The sequence below is a fragment of the Vidua macroura genome, chromosome 27 (assembly GCF_024509145.1).
Source record: "Vidua macroura isolate BioBank_ID:100142 chromosome 27, ASM2450914v1, whole genome shotgun sequence".
Classification (NCBI taxonomy): Eukaryota; Metazoa; Chordata; class Aves; order Passeriformes; family Viduidae; genus Vidua; species Vidua macroura.
In genome coordinates this window covers 710557-726392 of record NC_071597.1, presented here as the reverse complement: position 1 = coordinate 726392, position 15836 = coordinate 710557, and the positions used below count along the sequence as shown (strand labels likewise).

Here is a 15836-nt window from a genome sequence, read left to right as displayed (position 1 = left end):
GCTCCAAAACTGCTCAGCCTTGTGCACAAACGAGCTCTTGGGGCAGTTGAGGACCTCACCGTGGTGAGACCCAGTGTTTATTGAAGGATCCCTGGGTTTGGGGTTTTGCACCTGAAGTTGTGTTGTGCTCTAGTCTGGAGATGCTTCTTGAGTGTCTGGGCCAGATGCTGAAACTCACCTTGTCCTTTCTCTTCTGGGAGAAAACGTGAGACTTTCGTCACTCAGTGAAAGCAGAAATGAGCCTTAGCTCTGGCACTCGCCGTCAGGCTTCTGTCTCCTGTGTTCTTTGAGTTTCTTCCTCTTTGATTCCGTGGTTACAATTACAAGGCACTTTTTGTGAAGGATATGGGTCCCCCCTCGCTCTCCCCTGTGTGCTTTGAGGCACAAATTAACTGGGGAGGTCAGGCAGAAGCACTGTGTTCATTGTTTTACTTGCAGTTCCTACTCTCACCCTGGATGTGGGTGGGGGTTATAGTGCCCAGAGCTGCTGCCTCCCCCTGTGAGCAATTCCCACACCAACGTGGTGGATTATTACTGGATTTTAATTAAACGTGAACAATAAAATTCTACAGCTCAAAGAATTTTCACTTAAAGGTTGGTGAGTGGCCATTAGGTACATCCAGCTGTGGAGCAGCATCAAGACAGGTGGGTTAATAGTTAAAATAAAAACTCCTTAACGTGCTGCTGACTTGTTTCTTTTATAATCCATCAGCAGATGAAGTAAACCAACATTTTTCTAGTTAGTTTATTTTCCACGCTCGGTTTCCTGCAGGGCAGCACTGGTATGAAGCTGAGCTGACCTGAGAGGACAGAAGGATTGACAAGGACTGTACAAGGATGGAGAAAATGCAATGGAAAACCAGAAGTACTTTGTTTAAATCGTTATAATTTATTTTTCTCAAGTAGCAAAATACAGTCAGTTTTTAGACATGAGTGGAGAACCTCGGGTTGGGATCTTAGGCCAACGTTAACATGACTCATCTAAATTAGATGCAAATTTATTCTGTCCGTTAAACTTAACCAGGGAGAGCCAGGCACTCTGACCACCACTGCCTCGCTGAGGCACAGCTGCAGCTGTCCCAGAGGGTGCTTCTGCATCTCGTTTCTGGAAGCAACTGTGTGTGATCCTATTTGGGATTCCTCTGGTCCATAAGGACCTGAAGACTTCTTCATTTGCAGGAGGGGAATGGCTTTTATCTACAGGACACAAGTAGAGCTCCTTGTGCTGGTGGAGAAGTTTCCTGGCTGGAATAAGGTGAATGGGTTCTGCATAAAAAGGTCCCATGGAAGCAGAGTATTCTCGGGGTACATTCATCAGCAGATTGAACTTTGTGTAAAGCAGCTTTACATATTGAATATATATTGACAATGTATTGTTACTGATGAGGAAAACTGCAAATACCCTGTGCTGGGGGCATCCCTGGCTCTGGCCAAGATCATGATAGCTGTGTCTTGCCCAAATAAGGATGAGAAATAGCTGTTCAGTGTCAGTTGTCACCCCCTGTTTCATGTGACAGAGAAGCAGCACTTCTGTACAGTTACCTGGGCACTGTAAACGAAAATGAGTTCAACAGTTGAGCACAGATAGATAACACAAAGCAGAATGTCCTCTCTTCCTGAATCCCAGCCCTTGACAAACCCATACACCAGGGGTAAATGGTTTATGGAGAATTTATTTAGATTTGATGGCAGCCAGGTAAATAACTGTCAGTGCTGTCTCAGACCCAGCCAGTGTCTTGGGAGGCTGATTTTAATCCTCAAATCTCTAAAGCAATGCTCTCCAACCCATGAACCAGAGAGTTCTCTGTGTCACTCCTGATGGATCCAGGTGTTGAAAAAAAGGATAAATGTCTGTTTAGTGAGTGTTTTGCTGTTTTTGCTGCTCATGACTCTGTGTGTTCAGAGGAACATGGACGTGTCTCCCCTGTCAGCCCTGGGAGCAGCTCCAGGCTGAGATTTCTCTCCACTGGCGATGGCTCTGGAAGAGCTGGGTGCTGTGGGATCAGAGCACAGGACAAGGACAGGGACAGGAGCACAGGACAAGGACAGGGACAGCTGCACAGGCTGTGCAGCAGCTCCTCCCAGCTGACGTTCAGCTGTCCCATGACAGCGGTTCCCAGAGTGTTCATCTGTCATCAGGAATCTCAGCTCTTCCTGTAAAAGCACCCACTGGAATTACAGTCTGGGCTCCTCCAAGGTCTGACTTCCCATGACAATAATCTGCTGTTCAGCTGCCACGGCCCTGGCAGAGGTGGGACTTCTTCCAGATCAAACCTCAGCGAGCCATGTCTTTGTTGGTGCCGACAGCACTGGTGCAAAACACGCCCCAGTAGCTTATGAGTGAAATACAGATCTGACTTCAAAGGCAGCTGAAGTCCTGCTAGAAGGACTGGGAAGGGAGGAGAAAATCCACATTCATATTTATCTCAAGGTCAGCAGGTGATAGCCCAGAAACAGGATACAGGCAGAAGTAAAGTAGAACTTGTACTTTTCCTGAGAGAGCTATGAGTGGCTACAATATTATACAAAGTAATTGAAATGATGGCTAGAGTTTGTATGGATTTTGCATTAGCTGTGGACATGTCTCAGATTTCACGGGGGAAGGCAGAGCAGTCGTGTGCTCGGATACTCCACAGCTGGGGTTGTGTGTCGGGTCGAGCCCCAGGCTGCGGGTGCGGCTTGGCCTCGGACTGACTCAGTGCAAGGGCATTTCTGTGGGCTGGCAGAGCTCTTGTCTTGTTAAAAGCAACATCCAAAGCAAGGGTGATGCTCCCGGACAGTTCTGCTGCACCAACTGTTTTCTCCTGGTACTTGTCGCTTTTAGGGTAAATGTTCTATTTTCAGCGTTTCTCATTTTGACAGGGAAAGACTAAGCTGAAGGTGAAATGACAGGAGGAATTGTAGACTCACCACCTCTCCCTTGCTTTGCTGTTAGTGACAACTCTGTTGTAAAGTCTCCCCACCCGTGGTACATTGGCCAGCAGCCCTTGCTGCTTGAAACAGGAGAAGGCTTCTGGATTTTCCCCTCGACTTCTCTGCGGTGTGGCAGGTCTTGCTCTGCCAGGAGTTCAGACTAGAGAAAATGTCCAAAACCATTTCAGCTTGACCAAAGTGTGCCTGGAGCTTGGCTCACGGGGAGAAGGTGGTGGTTGTCTCTGTCTCCATGGCGAAGGAGGTCCTCTTGCTGTCGCGGCAGGAGGTGAGCTGCCACAGGCGCTCCTGGCTCAGGCAGCCCAGCTCCTTCAGCAGCTTGAAGAGGTCGGTGCGGAATTTGACGCCAATGAAGGCGTAGAGGAACGGGTTGAGGCAGCATCGGAAGCAGGCCAGGGTGTAGGTCACGTCATCCGCCACGTCCAGCTTCTTGCTCTCCTCGCACGAGCTGGTCTGGTTGAAGGCTGAGATGGTCTTGGCCAGCATGACGCCGTTGTAGGGCAGCTGGAAGACGACGAAGACGATGACCACGGCGATGATGACCTTGATGGCTTTGTTCTTCTCAAAGTTGCGGGCCTGGAGTAACGTTTTGATGATGATGAGGTAGCAGAAAGACATGACCAGGAGGGGAATTAAGAAGCCAAACACCATTTGGGACACTTTGATGCCAGTGTTGAAGGTCTGCAAGTCATCCACAATGATGGAACAACGGGGATTGCTCTCCAAGTTGTTCACACCACTGTGAACCAGCTCAGGGATGGAGAGGAGGAAGGCCAGGAGCCAGATGAGGATGCAGGTCACCTTGCTGATGAATATCATCCGGGGGCGCAGGCGATGGGCTGAGGCTGCCTGGACGATGGCGAAGTACCTGTCGATGCTGATGGACAGGAGGAGCAGCATCCCACTGAAGAAACTCATTTTGCAGATGCAGTAGACAGCTTTGCAGGCAAAGCTCCCAAAAAGCCAGTGTGTGGCTGCACTTGTGGCCCAGAAGGGAAGGGTCAGCAGGAAGAGGATGTCTGCCAGAGCCAGGTTCAGCAAGTAGATGTCTGTCATGGTCTTCAGCCTCTTGAAGTAGATGTAGGTGAGCATGACCAGCCCGTTCCCCAGCAGCCCCAAGAAGCAGATGAGGCTGTACATGGCTGGGAGGAAGGCAGCACGGAAGTTACGGACCTCCTCCTTCTCACACAGGGACTCGAACATGCTGTAGTCGATGGTGCTGTTGGAGTCGTAGTAATCAGTGACATTGTCCCCAGCACAGACCTAGAACAGGAAAGAGAAGAAGAGTGTGTTGGGACAAGGACTGTGTTGCCTGCGTGGCCATGCAAGGAAAGGAGCCTGGAGAGAAGTCCCAGGGAGTTCCCAAGTGCTGTCTCATGCCAACATCACAAACAGTGCTGACACAACCTTGTGGCTGGAAGTGTTTCCCATAAATATGTGAGGTTTGGGGCTTTTTGGGGGGCTCCAAGTGGGAATTGCACCAGAAATGTTTCGTGCTCAGCCAAAGTAACACCTGCAAACCCTCAGATGTGTGGCAGCTTTCCAGTGTTCCAGCACCTGCCTCCAGCTGTGTGTGCACAGCCGGCTGTCAGATAAAATGTGAGAAATAAAACATCCTCCAGCTAAATTAAAAATCAACGAAGGTGTCGGTGAGACCGTGAGGAAGCGCAGTGAGTGCAGCAGGAAGCTGTTTCCGTGTCGGGCCGGCATCTCATTCAGGCCCCTGATTTCAGTTCTGATTATTCTTGTTTCATCTTCCTACACTGCCATAACCCGCGGGGCACGCAGTCCCTGCGGCATCCGTGCCCTGCTTTTTGTGACTTATTAGTCTCCAGAACCTTCTCCCCATAGCACAGACATAAAAGGTTTCCCCTGGATACCCCCACCCTTTATCAGAGAGCATCTCGGTGCTCTCCATCTCAGCAGGTTTGGCTTTCACCACATCCTGCCAGGCTGCCAGCAGTGAAAGGGAAAAGCACGGACTGCTCGGCTCTGCCCACGGGCTGAGCCCTGGGAGCCCCACGGGCTGGGGGGTGTCCACTGTGGCCAAGGGACTGTGGGCACCATGACCAGGCCCTGGGTTTGGGAGCAGGTCGTGGCCCAGCTCCATGCTTGGGGTCCTCCTTGCAGGGCCAGGGCACGCTGAGCAACGAGCAGGGGAAGGTGCTGAACTCTTCCTCCTCGGGCGCATCCCTCTCCAGCTCTGGGCTTGGTCAGAGTCCAGCGACTCTACCAGGAATTTGCAGGGAGCAGGAACCAGCTGCTCCCTGCAATCAACGTGGTGCACTCCTGTCTGTCCTGGAAATGCTCATTTTGGGGCTAAGAGGGGACTCGCACAGCCCAGGCCATCTGAAAATCACTGCATTTTCCACCATTTTTCTCTGCTTTGTTTTGTTTCTCTGGTTTGTTTTCCTGTAGCTGGGCTCTGCTCTCACCTCCCACCTCCCACAGCTGGATCCTGGGGTGAGCAGCTGTGTCCCCACACATTTCTGGGACTGTGGGTGGCTGCTCTGAGTTTTTGAGATCTCCCTCTACCCACAACACAAAGCAGTTGGATTTCAAAAATGTTGTTGAAAACATCTTACCTGAAAAACAAGCGGCAGGCTGAAAACAAGGGTGACCTTTAGCTGCTTGCCTAGGGAAGAAGGAGATGCTGTGTTAGTGGCTGAGTGGGGGTTTCCACATGGTTCTTACTTTGAAAAGGCAGTGGGTAATGTTGTCCATGGCACTGTGAACCCTGCAGAACCCTCACTGCTGAGGAAACCAGAACGTGGGGAAGATGCAGCAAGATAACCCAGGGTCATGAGCGCTACTGTCAGAGCACTGGTGGAGTCTCAGGAGTCTGGCCCCTCTGGAGTCACGGATTCATGGAACAGTTTGGGTTGGAAGGGGCCTCTAAAGGTCATTCAGTCCAACCCCCTGCAGTGAGCAGGGATGTCTTCACCTAGACCAGGTTGCCCATGACCCCGTGCAGCGAAGGCTGAGAGATGAGGACTAAACCTGGGCACAGTGCACCCATTTTGATTTTATCTATTACTTTTCCCTGCAGGCAGCCAGCAGCCTGTTCCCTTGTGTCTGAGCAGTGAGGGTGCAGCTTAATCCATGTGAAAATACCCAGCTGTGAGGGTCATAAATCTGGCCCAGCTGTGCCCGTGTGGTGCCTGGGCTGTGGAGAGGAGAGCTCAGCTCCCCATGGGACAGATAGAACTGGAACTGGCTGAAATTTATTGCTTGTCTCTAAATGTCAAGAGTTGGCTTCTGCTGCCTTGGGATGTGAAAATATAGGATGCTGACAGCTGGGAGGAAAAACTGAATTCAGAGCCAGGTGTGATGGTGAGAGCAATCTCAGCCAAGCAGCTCTTCCTGCTGTGGTTAGCAGGGCAGGGGCCAGGGAAAGCTTTCTCCTCGCTGCTTTTACAGCTCGTACCAGCATCTACCTCAGGCAGTTGCCACTGAAAGTTGCTCAGCTGGAAGGTGGCAGTGAGACAGCCCCGAGCTCCATTCTGGTGTGAGGAGGAGATGTGTCCCTCCCTGAGAGGTGCCTTGGCCCAGGATGTGCCTCCAGGCACTGGGTGGTCCCTGCAGCCCCTCACTCCCTCTGGGTTTTCTGCTCTGGGGGCACTCAGCAAGGAGATACCTTTGGCTTTCAGCTGCCTGTTCCTCCTGGAACTGTGCCTTGCTCCTCATGTCCTGTTCACAAATGTGACTGATTCCTGTGCTTAGTGTCTGCTGCACTCAGCTGTGCTTGGTTTCTGCTTGGTTTCAGTTTTGTGCCAGGCTCCTGCTCGTGTTGCACTGCACCAGGATGATGAACTTCCACTACAGGTAACTGCACCCACTGCACCAAGTCCCAGTGTTAAGTCACATGCAGCAGCTTCACTAATATCAGATAGAGTTACCTGTGAGTGGGGATGTTTTTAATACATGATGTGTGGGTGATGTGTGGGTGAGAGATCCTCAGCCACGTGCGAAAACTCGTAGTGCTCATCCCCAGGCCTGTGTGAGCGCCTCCCCTGAGGCCTCCTGGAAGCTCTGTCTCACCTTCCCCCCTTATTTTCATCTTTTATGCTCATGCAGCTGTGTGCTCAGTTGTGTTCATCCTCCCCTCACCTTCTCCAAACCCTCCTGGGGGTATCTGAGGGGTTCCCATGGAACCCTTAGTGCAGGTGACTCAGGAGTGCAGGAGTGCAAGGCAGGGACTGAGGGTGAAGTGAAGCTTCTGGCTGTTCTGTCCACTCTGATCAGTTGCAGACTGCAGGAAGAGGTTTGGTGTCTGCTGTGGTTGTCACCCCTTCCAACTGCTGCCCTGGCTTTTGCATATGGTACAGGAAATACACTAAAAGCCCCAAGGAATGAGACCCACTAGGTGGCTTTGAGCAAGCTGTAACTGCCCTTCCTGCCTGGCATAGAGGCACGGGATCCCTGACTCTGCAAACACCATGGCAGCCTTTACCCTTCTGTTGCACCTTCTGAATAGCCTGCTTTCCCTGGGACTCCTGGAGCTGGTGCTCCTGGCTGCCTGTGGATGGGGGATGAGTGCCTGTGCTGGTAGCTCAGCCCCACCAGGAAATTACCCCAGTGGCTGCTGGATAAGAGGCAGAGAAGAACCACCCTCATTCCATGGAGGAAAAGCACCCACATAAACCAGACTTCATCAGCTTTCTGTGGCTTGGTTTGCAAACTCCAAGTCCAGCCCTGACTTCACCTGACCAGTCCCAGCCCCAGCCCTGGTGAGGGCTCCTTTACTCTGTTCTGTTTTCTTATCACCCTGTGAAGGTCTAGAAAAACAGGACTGAGAACGTGACTCAACCAACTCCTGAAACAGTTCAGCTGATATCATTCCTTTGAAGATCATCATAGGTTTCTTTTTTCTCCCCCTTCTCAGTTGCTGTTTCAACTGTCTTAAATGTCAAATGACTTTTCAATATGAAGAAAGCCTGTGCTGTTTCTGCCCCTCTTCTGTGCCCCCACCTCAGATTACACATTTGCAAAAGCATGACCAGAGAGGCCCTGCTGCCTCCTGCTCCCTCTGTGCCAGTTTGAGCACGTTTGTGTCACTGGTTTCAGTCAGACTGGACAGGACTTGCATCTCCCCAGCTTGTCGTGTGGTCTGGGGCAGTGGGCAGAAGTGATTATCACAACACGACTGTTGCTCTGCAGTTTATCGGGCAGTTTAGGTACATTTCTTTACTTTTTCTTTCCTTTTTACACCTCCTGGCAGTTGGCTGCTGTGGGTATTTTCTTAAAAGTTTTTGAAGCTTTGTTCCTCAAAATATTGAGGGAAAAAAAAAACCAAAAAAACCTCTCAAAAGTCCCTGCAACCAGTTGCACTAGAAACCTCATTTATAAGAATACATCAAATGAGTCAGCCTGGCCCTAAAGCCCTGTGGCAGCCCCTGTGTGTCAGCCTGGGAGGTGCTGGTTTGAGGCCATTCTTGTCCTGAAGGACCTGGAAACAGGTGGAAAGGGGAATTGCTCCATGGGAGTGAAGGAAGGAAGGGGTCTGTTCATGACAGGGGAATGGAACCCCTCAGTTTTACAATCTTCCTCCACAGACTAAGCCCAAGGGGCAGGATTCATCCCTTGACAGCTGTTGAGCTGTTCAGGCTCCCACAATAGCAAAGGGCAAGAAACAGGTGTTTCTAAGCCCCAGTTCAGGTGCCTGGGGTGGGCACCTGGGGTGGGCACAGCTCAGGCTGTGCTGTGGCAGAAGGGTGGGTGAATTTGGACAGGCAGATCCCTCCCAGCTTATCTGGATCTCCCTCAGCACCAGCTACTAGATGTCAGCGAGGTAAGAGCAGCTGTAGGAGCAGTGAATCCCGTCAGGTGCACCCAGAAAGGTCTCTGAGAGTGGAAGTATTTGGTGTCAGGACATCTGCCTGGAAGAGGAGAGAGACACAGCCCTGAGGGTGGTTAATCAGATCCCACAAACGACCAGGGCAGGCCATGAGGGTCTGGCTGCTGCTACAGCTGAGGGATGCACGAGAGCAAAGCAGGAGCTGGGGATGCTTTAGGGAGCATTGGCAAAGTTGAGCAAACCTGCTCTGGCCAAACCCTCGTGGTGAAAGAATGTGATTTGGCCACCTGGAATTGCAAAGCAAAAGTTCTGGCCTCAGCACATGTGTAGGCAGTGATCACCCTGCTCTCTGTATGTTATACATGTGCCAGCTTCTGATGCCCCTTCTCCAGCAATACTGGAGGCTTTTGGGGCAAGACCCAGATATTTCTGAGAAAAGTTAATCATACTTTTGATCGAATGACTATTGGCCGTTAACAGCCTGTTCTGCCCCCTTCCCCTCCTCACAACTGGCAGAGGAAAGACACTGTCATCTCAAGAGTGAGTGGACCCACTGAAACCCAGTCATGCTCTTATTTCATGTGTTCACTGATCTATCACAGAAGAAAGTTATTATCTACCTCCACTCCTTTCAGGAAACTGTGAATCAAAAGACAAGATAAGCAGAGAGAAGCAAGTAAAAATTTTCCTGCAGAAGTGAGCCAGGTGTGTTTTCAAGAAAGCACCACGGTGGCTCATCTTCCAGGAAAATGAAATAGTCCTCTGAAATACAATAGTAGAACAAAAAAAACCAAACAGGAACATTATCAAAATCTGGTCACATTCTCACTAACTCCTTCTCTTCCCTGTCCTGATTAACCTTTCCCAGGAGCTAAGTTCAGCTGCCCCCAGACACTGAACCCCTTGGAACAAGCAGCCCACAGAGCACCCACAGGATGATGCAGAGGCCAAAAGTTTAAACAAGAGGAATGATGTGTGGTGGGCAGGTCCAGTTTGGTGTTTATTTGGATGCAGGGATTCCAAAATCCAGCAATTTCTAAGCCATTGATTGCCAGAGAGGAGACATCCAGGAGAAAGAAAACTCCCTCGACTCATTCTCTGCTCCTGCCTGGAGTGTCCTGTGGGACCTGGCCCCTCTTTTCCCTGCATCCCCCAGGGCTTCCTGCATCCCTGGAGCATCCCCAGAGCTTCCTTTATTCCCCAGAACTTCTTGCATCCATCCCTCTGACCATCCCCAGAACCTCCTGCATCTCCAATGCATCCTGCTTCCCCCGGTGTTCCTGCAGATATTTTAAAATAGAAATAACTTGCAAAAGACTGGATGGACTTAGTGAATGGACTCAGCTCTTCTTGCACCCAATTCCTCGATTGATTCACTGAATTAACATGTTGTCAGGAGAGTGTTCTCTCTCTCTGTTTTTTTTAAATTAAGAACACAGAAGAAAAGGTGTGAACTATGCAAGATTCCATTTGCTTTGGAACAAAAGGGCCCCTTAAAATTGCCTCTCAACCTTTTTTATGTGTTTGTTTCTGAAGTCATTTGAGGTTTTTGATCTTCTAAAACAGAACCATGCTGCTTTTTTTTTTTTTTTTTTTTTTTTTTAAATAGTTAAAATGAGGAAGATGAAAGTCTTTTATACTGTTTAAATACTCTAACAGAAGTGCTCCACTCCTGTATCACAGGGCAGGGACTGGGCATCATTAATAAAGCTGAAGACACAGCCCAAGGCTGTAACCCAGGTACTCACCCCCATCCATGGTGTGGTTCCAGCAGGATCCAGTCACAGAGGTGGTGAGAGCATCGCCCGCTCCAGCGCCGCCTCCCCAGCTCCTGCCAGGGACCCTCCTCGGGGAACTCTGCTTTTATACTTCCTGCACCCCTGTGAGGAGCTCACGGCACCCTGATGTCACTGGCATTTAGTAGACCCTCCTCCTCCTCCTCCTCCTCCTCCTTCTCCTTCTCATGTGTTCAGAGCTGTGCTGAGCTCTCGGGGTGCTCAGGTGCTGCCTCGGCGTGCTCCGCGCACCCAGAGCTGTTAGTGACACTCAGGGAAGTGAAGAGGGCTCTGCTTTTGGACTGACACATGAGGAATGGTCTGCGGTGAAAAAAACAGGGGAAGGAGGCTCTTTCTTACCTCCCCACTCCAGCAAATCCTGCCTCATCTGTGTAGTCCTCAGTGCTGGAGGAAACAGAGGATCCCATCCCATCCCATCCCATCCCATCCCATCCCATCCCATCCCATCCCATCCCATCCCATCCCATCCCATCCCACCTACCAGACCTGTTTTGGGGAGGGTGTTCAGGATGAAAAGTCTCAGTGCACAGGACTGCCCATGACCAACAGCCCCTTTGTCCTTCTCCCTCCCTACACTGTCAGCAGCTCAGTGACTTCCCTCCTTTCTTTTTCTGGGTATTTTTGTCTTCCCCAAAAGGCTCTGCACTTTGTCACTGTCATGCCTTCCCCCAAGGCAAACCAGTGGCTTTTGTTTGGTGGGTGTCAAAGAGGGCTCTGCTCTTGGAACAGACCCCTCAGACAGAGGGGTTATTTCTCAGACAGAAATGTCTCCAGCTCCTCACAAACTCGCTTTTTTCCTGAGCCAGGCTCCTCTAGAACTGATGCCTCTGACATCTTATCCTCTCTGTTACTGCAGCCAGGTGGAAAAATGGGGCACCACAGGATGGAATCCCAGCCCAAATTAAATATATTGGAAGCTGAGGGTAGTTTTGAGGCTCCTGTGGGTTGTCTTAGGTCCTTTATGAAGACTCAGATCCAGTTTCAAACCCTCCTTCCACATGGTCCCAGCCTGACTCAAAATCCTTCCCTCTCAGTGGACCAGTGCTGGTGTGTCTCTGAGCCTGTTCTGGGGTGCTCAGGGAACAGGGTGCTGGGGTACTCAGGGTCAGGATTCTGGGGTTTTGGGGGGCAGGGTGCTGGGGCAGGAGCCCTGTGACAGTTTTCCTCTGCTCACACAAGGTGACCCTCCCTGAGCGCGCGGCGCCGACTCCTCCGCGCCTCGCCTGGCACTTATCTCAGCCAGCAGGTGCTGTTCACATCTCTGCAGCTATTTATTGCTCTGTTTGCTCATCAGGTATCCAGGCAGGTACGCTGCCTCGAGAGCTTTATCTCGTAACCACTTCCTCCAAGGAGGACCTGAGATGAAAGACTTCCCTTGGGTACCAGCAGAATACCCGGAATCAAGGGGTGTAACAGAGGCTCCACACAAGGTCACAGCTCTGCCTGGGGAGCCGTGGATGTGCAGGGGGGGCATGGGCCCCTCGGGGTGCTCTGTGCTCACCCTGCTCCAGGGAGAGGCACCAGGCAGTGTTCTGGTGGATCCATCCCCAAAGGTGAGAGAGGGGAGGAAGGCAGGTGGTTTGCAGCTTGTTTTCTGCACATGGTCCCAAGATTCAGCTTCAAAGTTTTGGTACATACCAAATTCTGTGTTGTTAGAGCCCATTCAAGCAAACTGTTTTTCTTAAAAAGAATGGGAATATTTAAAATGGGAATATTTAAAATAAACAGTTTGCTGTGTGTGTATGACACTAAACTTCTTGTACAGTCGCGTTTTATACCCAGGGAGTTCTTCGAACATTTATTAAGTCTTTGCTTAATTTGATTGTGTATATTTGCAGCTTATTGCCTGAGTGATTCCATCTCTTTGACACAGTGCCTGACCCTGGGTGCCCCATGAGCTGCTTTTCACAAAACTGTGATCCTGTGTGAGCAGACAGACCGGACTCAGACAGTGCCAGGCCTGAGCTGTGCCCATGAAAGCCATTGCACCGTGCTACTAGAACCTATTTGTTATTCCAAAGTTAATTAACTGTATAAAAAGAATCAAATTACCAGGTATTCCAGTCTCTGGGTCCCTCTGCTCCCCTCCAGCACCCAGGAGAGTGGAAGTCAGTGATTTAAACCTGCTGCCCAGGCTGCAGCAGGAACTGGGTGGCAGCTTTCATCCATAAACTTCTCAATGAAAATGCAGCTCCTGATAAATTCCACAGGAAGTTTCTCAGAGAAATTTTGGTTCAGTTCCCATTGGTTCCACTTGAACTGAAATATTGAGTTGAACTGAATTGAACTGTGTAATCTTGAATTGTCCTGACACTAAGTTGCAACTCACTCAGCAATAGAACATCACAAGGAAGTTAGCTCTGTGTTTCACATCCCGGGCCTGTGTGTAAAACTGGAATTCCTGTGGGATGTCCCAGCACAGACATCCTGAGGTGGGAAATATCCCAGAGCTCCAAGAGAGGCTTCCCAAGAGGGGGGACCTTGGAAATCAGAACTCAGGGCTTTGCCTAAGGAGATGGAGTTCGGTCTGAGAGAAGCACAACAGGGGATGTTCTTACATCCTGGATTCAAAACTTTTTCATATTCCCCACCAGTTTTGCTTTAGGTGATTTGAGATGGAAACACCAGCTCTGTCCCCCTGTTCTGCCCTTTGGCTGACGTGAGCCATGGGAAGGTTTGTCCCCGTGGCTGGAGGAAGCCAGGGGTGCCCAGACAGAAGCGTTGGTGAGTTCAGGTGGCCCTTTCCCAGCTGTACTTCCCAGTCCCATCCTTGCAGTGACGTCAGGGAGGGGCCCTGACGTCTGTCCTGCTGCTCCCTCTGCCTGGCAATGCCAGCCCGAGGTGCCCGGGATCTCCCAGCTCTGGCCTTGCCCCTGCCCAGACCCCTCCTCTGACACCTGGGGACATCCAGGGGGGTTTGTGGTGGAAGTCAGCAGGGTCATTCCAGGGGGGTGCTGACGTTGTTGTTCTTCAGGCAAATATAAAATAGCAGAAGTGAAATCATGAGTAAATTCCTGACCTTAAGAGTGGCACCAAGCTCGGATTCCTCACCCAGCAGAGTTCTCTGAGCAGATGTAGGGGGTGCCCTGAGAAACATCTCATGATTGTGATCTCACCACCAGGTTATTAACAGATCCTTATCTTCTGGAGGGAGGAAGCAATCTGTGCAGCGCCAGGCTGATTGGGATGCACAGCTGCCCATGGTGTCAGCCACAGAAAAGAAAGGCACACCCAGTGTCACTGGGAATTCACTGCTTTGTGCCCACATCATGTCCTAGGGGATGGCCTGCCTCTCCAGTTCTTTTTTTGAGGAAAAATAAAAGATTTGCCAAATTGGCATCTGCCTGGCACTAAACATTTGGACATCAGCGAGAATTTCTTCATGGGCAGGGTGGTCAGGCTTGGAAGGGGCTGCCCAGGGAGGTGCTGGAGTTCCCATCCCTGGAAGTGTTCAGGGAACGACTGGATGTGGCATTCAGTGCTCTGGTCTGGTTGTTAAGGTGGGGATTGGTCACAGGTTGGACTTGGTGGCCTTGGAGGTCTTTTCCAACCTAAATGACTCTTTGATTCTCTTCCATGAAAGCAGCTTCCTCGTCCTGGAGCCCAGGAATTGAGAGGTGAGGAGAGAAACAGACCTGGAGATGCCAGTGGGGAGGGGCCAGGCTGGCAGGGACAGGGTGGGAAGGGCAATCCGGGTGATCCCCACTGACCGTGTGCACTGCAGGTCCCTGTGTCCCTCAGGGCAGGGCTGGGCAGCTTCCAATGGCATCTGCAATCCTGTCTGCCCACACTGCCCGGGCTGTATGCAGAGGAGCTGTGATGAACAAACAGATCCTTTCTGGCCTGAACATGAAGGAGACAGTGGTCATCTCAAAATGATGGGTGGGAAAGGAGGGGTGATTGAAAATGGGAAGAAAAGCTCCTGGGATGTTACAGAAACTATGTTGTGGGGGGGCATATGAACACCAGCTGTGTCTAGAGATGGTTTGTTGAAACTGCTGGGCAATTCCCATAGGATATCAAACACTAGTGAGCAGTGAATCATTTAGAGACATAACAAGATATGATTTAGGGAGATAAAAGGGTATTGATTAAAGAGATAAAGCATTATGACCCTTAAAAATAATTGAGAGTTGAAGTGTCCCTGACCATCCAGCAAATGTCACTCCTGCAAGCTGTGTTCCCTTGTTCAAAAGGTAGAAGGTTTAACACCAATCTGCTGCTGCCTTTGGATGAAAACTGGATCTAGAAACTGGAAATAATCCCATTAGTGTTTGCTCCAAGAAGAGCTCATCCAGCCCTCTCTGTTACAGATCTGGCATTTCTTATCCCTGGGGTTAAAAAGATTGTAATAAACCCATGATAATGTGATTTTTCACTTGGTTTCTGTGTTCTGGTTTGGTTTTCCCCACCCTGAAACTGGTGCCAGATCTAAAATGGCTTTTTCTTGACGTTTTTTCAGAATTGGGTGATAAAAGCAAATTTAAACTGGTTGTTGACAGAAATTACTGACTTCTGGAGTCACAAGTGAAGCTTTACGTGATGATTTATAACAAAATAAGACACCAGCCTGATACGCGCAAAACCACTTCAAAAAACCCCTCGAAGATTGTGGAAAAAAACGTCAAAGTGAAAGAAGGGAACTGAGAGCACAAATAGCAAGACAGACCTGAAGCAGGATCTGGGCTTTCAGGTTCAAGTGCCTGATCCCACTTGGTCATCAGGTCCTGCTGGGGGAGGTGTGCCAGTCACTGTCAGTAACACTCTGCATGCACGGGGGATTTCAAACCCAGGGATCCAAGCCCTGGATTCAAAGCCTTGAGCAGGTGTTGCAACTCCTTGGAGGCATGAACAGTCTTGGCTGTAAGAGTCCAGGATGAAGCTGGAACTTGCTGGGTGCCTGCCTGGGAGAACACATGGAATTCCAGCCTCTCTGAGTACCTGGCATGATTAACCCCCACTTCTGCAGTGCAGCAGCTGCAGTTCATATCCAGGTGCCTGGAGAGCTCAAAGCTGCAGGTGAGTGACCTGTCAGCATCTCACCCTGATTTGGCAAATTGGTACAAATGCCTCACACTGCGAGTTGGTACAACTGATCTCACTCTGAGCTGGTACAACCAGCAGCTCTCAGGGTGAGGGGAGTTGAAACCCTTTTATTTTGTTGTAAATCATCATGTAAAGCTTCACTTGTGACTCCAGAAGTCGGTAACTTCTGTCAAGCCCTGAGCTTGAGCACGAGCTGCCACAACTGCTGCTGCTGCTGTACAAGAAAAGCACTGCTCAGGTTTACAGCCAAGGCTGGGGCTGTGTCC

General features: G+C 50.4%; 1 protein-coding gene across 1 annotated transcript; it reads right to left on the bottom strand.

Moving 5' to 3' along the window:
- Positions 1 to 3129: 3129 nt before the first annotated feature.
- CCR7 (C-C motif chemokine receptor 7) lies at positions 3130 to 10486 on the bottom strand. The gene is made up of 3 exons (XM_054000431.1): positions 10477 to 10486; positions 5517 to 5566; positions 3130 to 4194 (listed from the first exon to the last, which is right to left on the bottom strand). The coding sequence occupies exons 1-3, from the start codon at positions 10484 to 10486 to the stop codon at positions 3130 to 3132; spliced, it is 1125 nt and encodes a 374-aa protein (XP_053856406.1).
- Positions 10487 to 15836: the final 5350 nt, after the last annotated feature.

Bases quoted from the DNA above. Each gene is read 5' to 3' on its own strand.
- CCR7 (XM_054000431.1), bottom strand. The intron at 4,195-5,516 runs GTAAGATGTTTT...TTCCTGTTCTAG, and splicing joins GCCTGCCGCTTGTTTTTCAG to GTCTGTGCTGGGGACAATGT.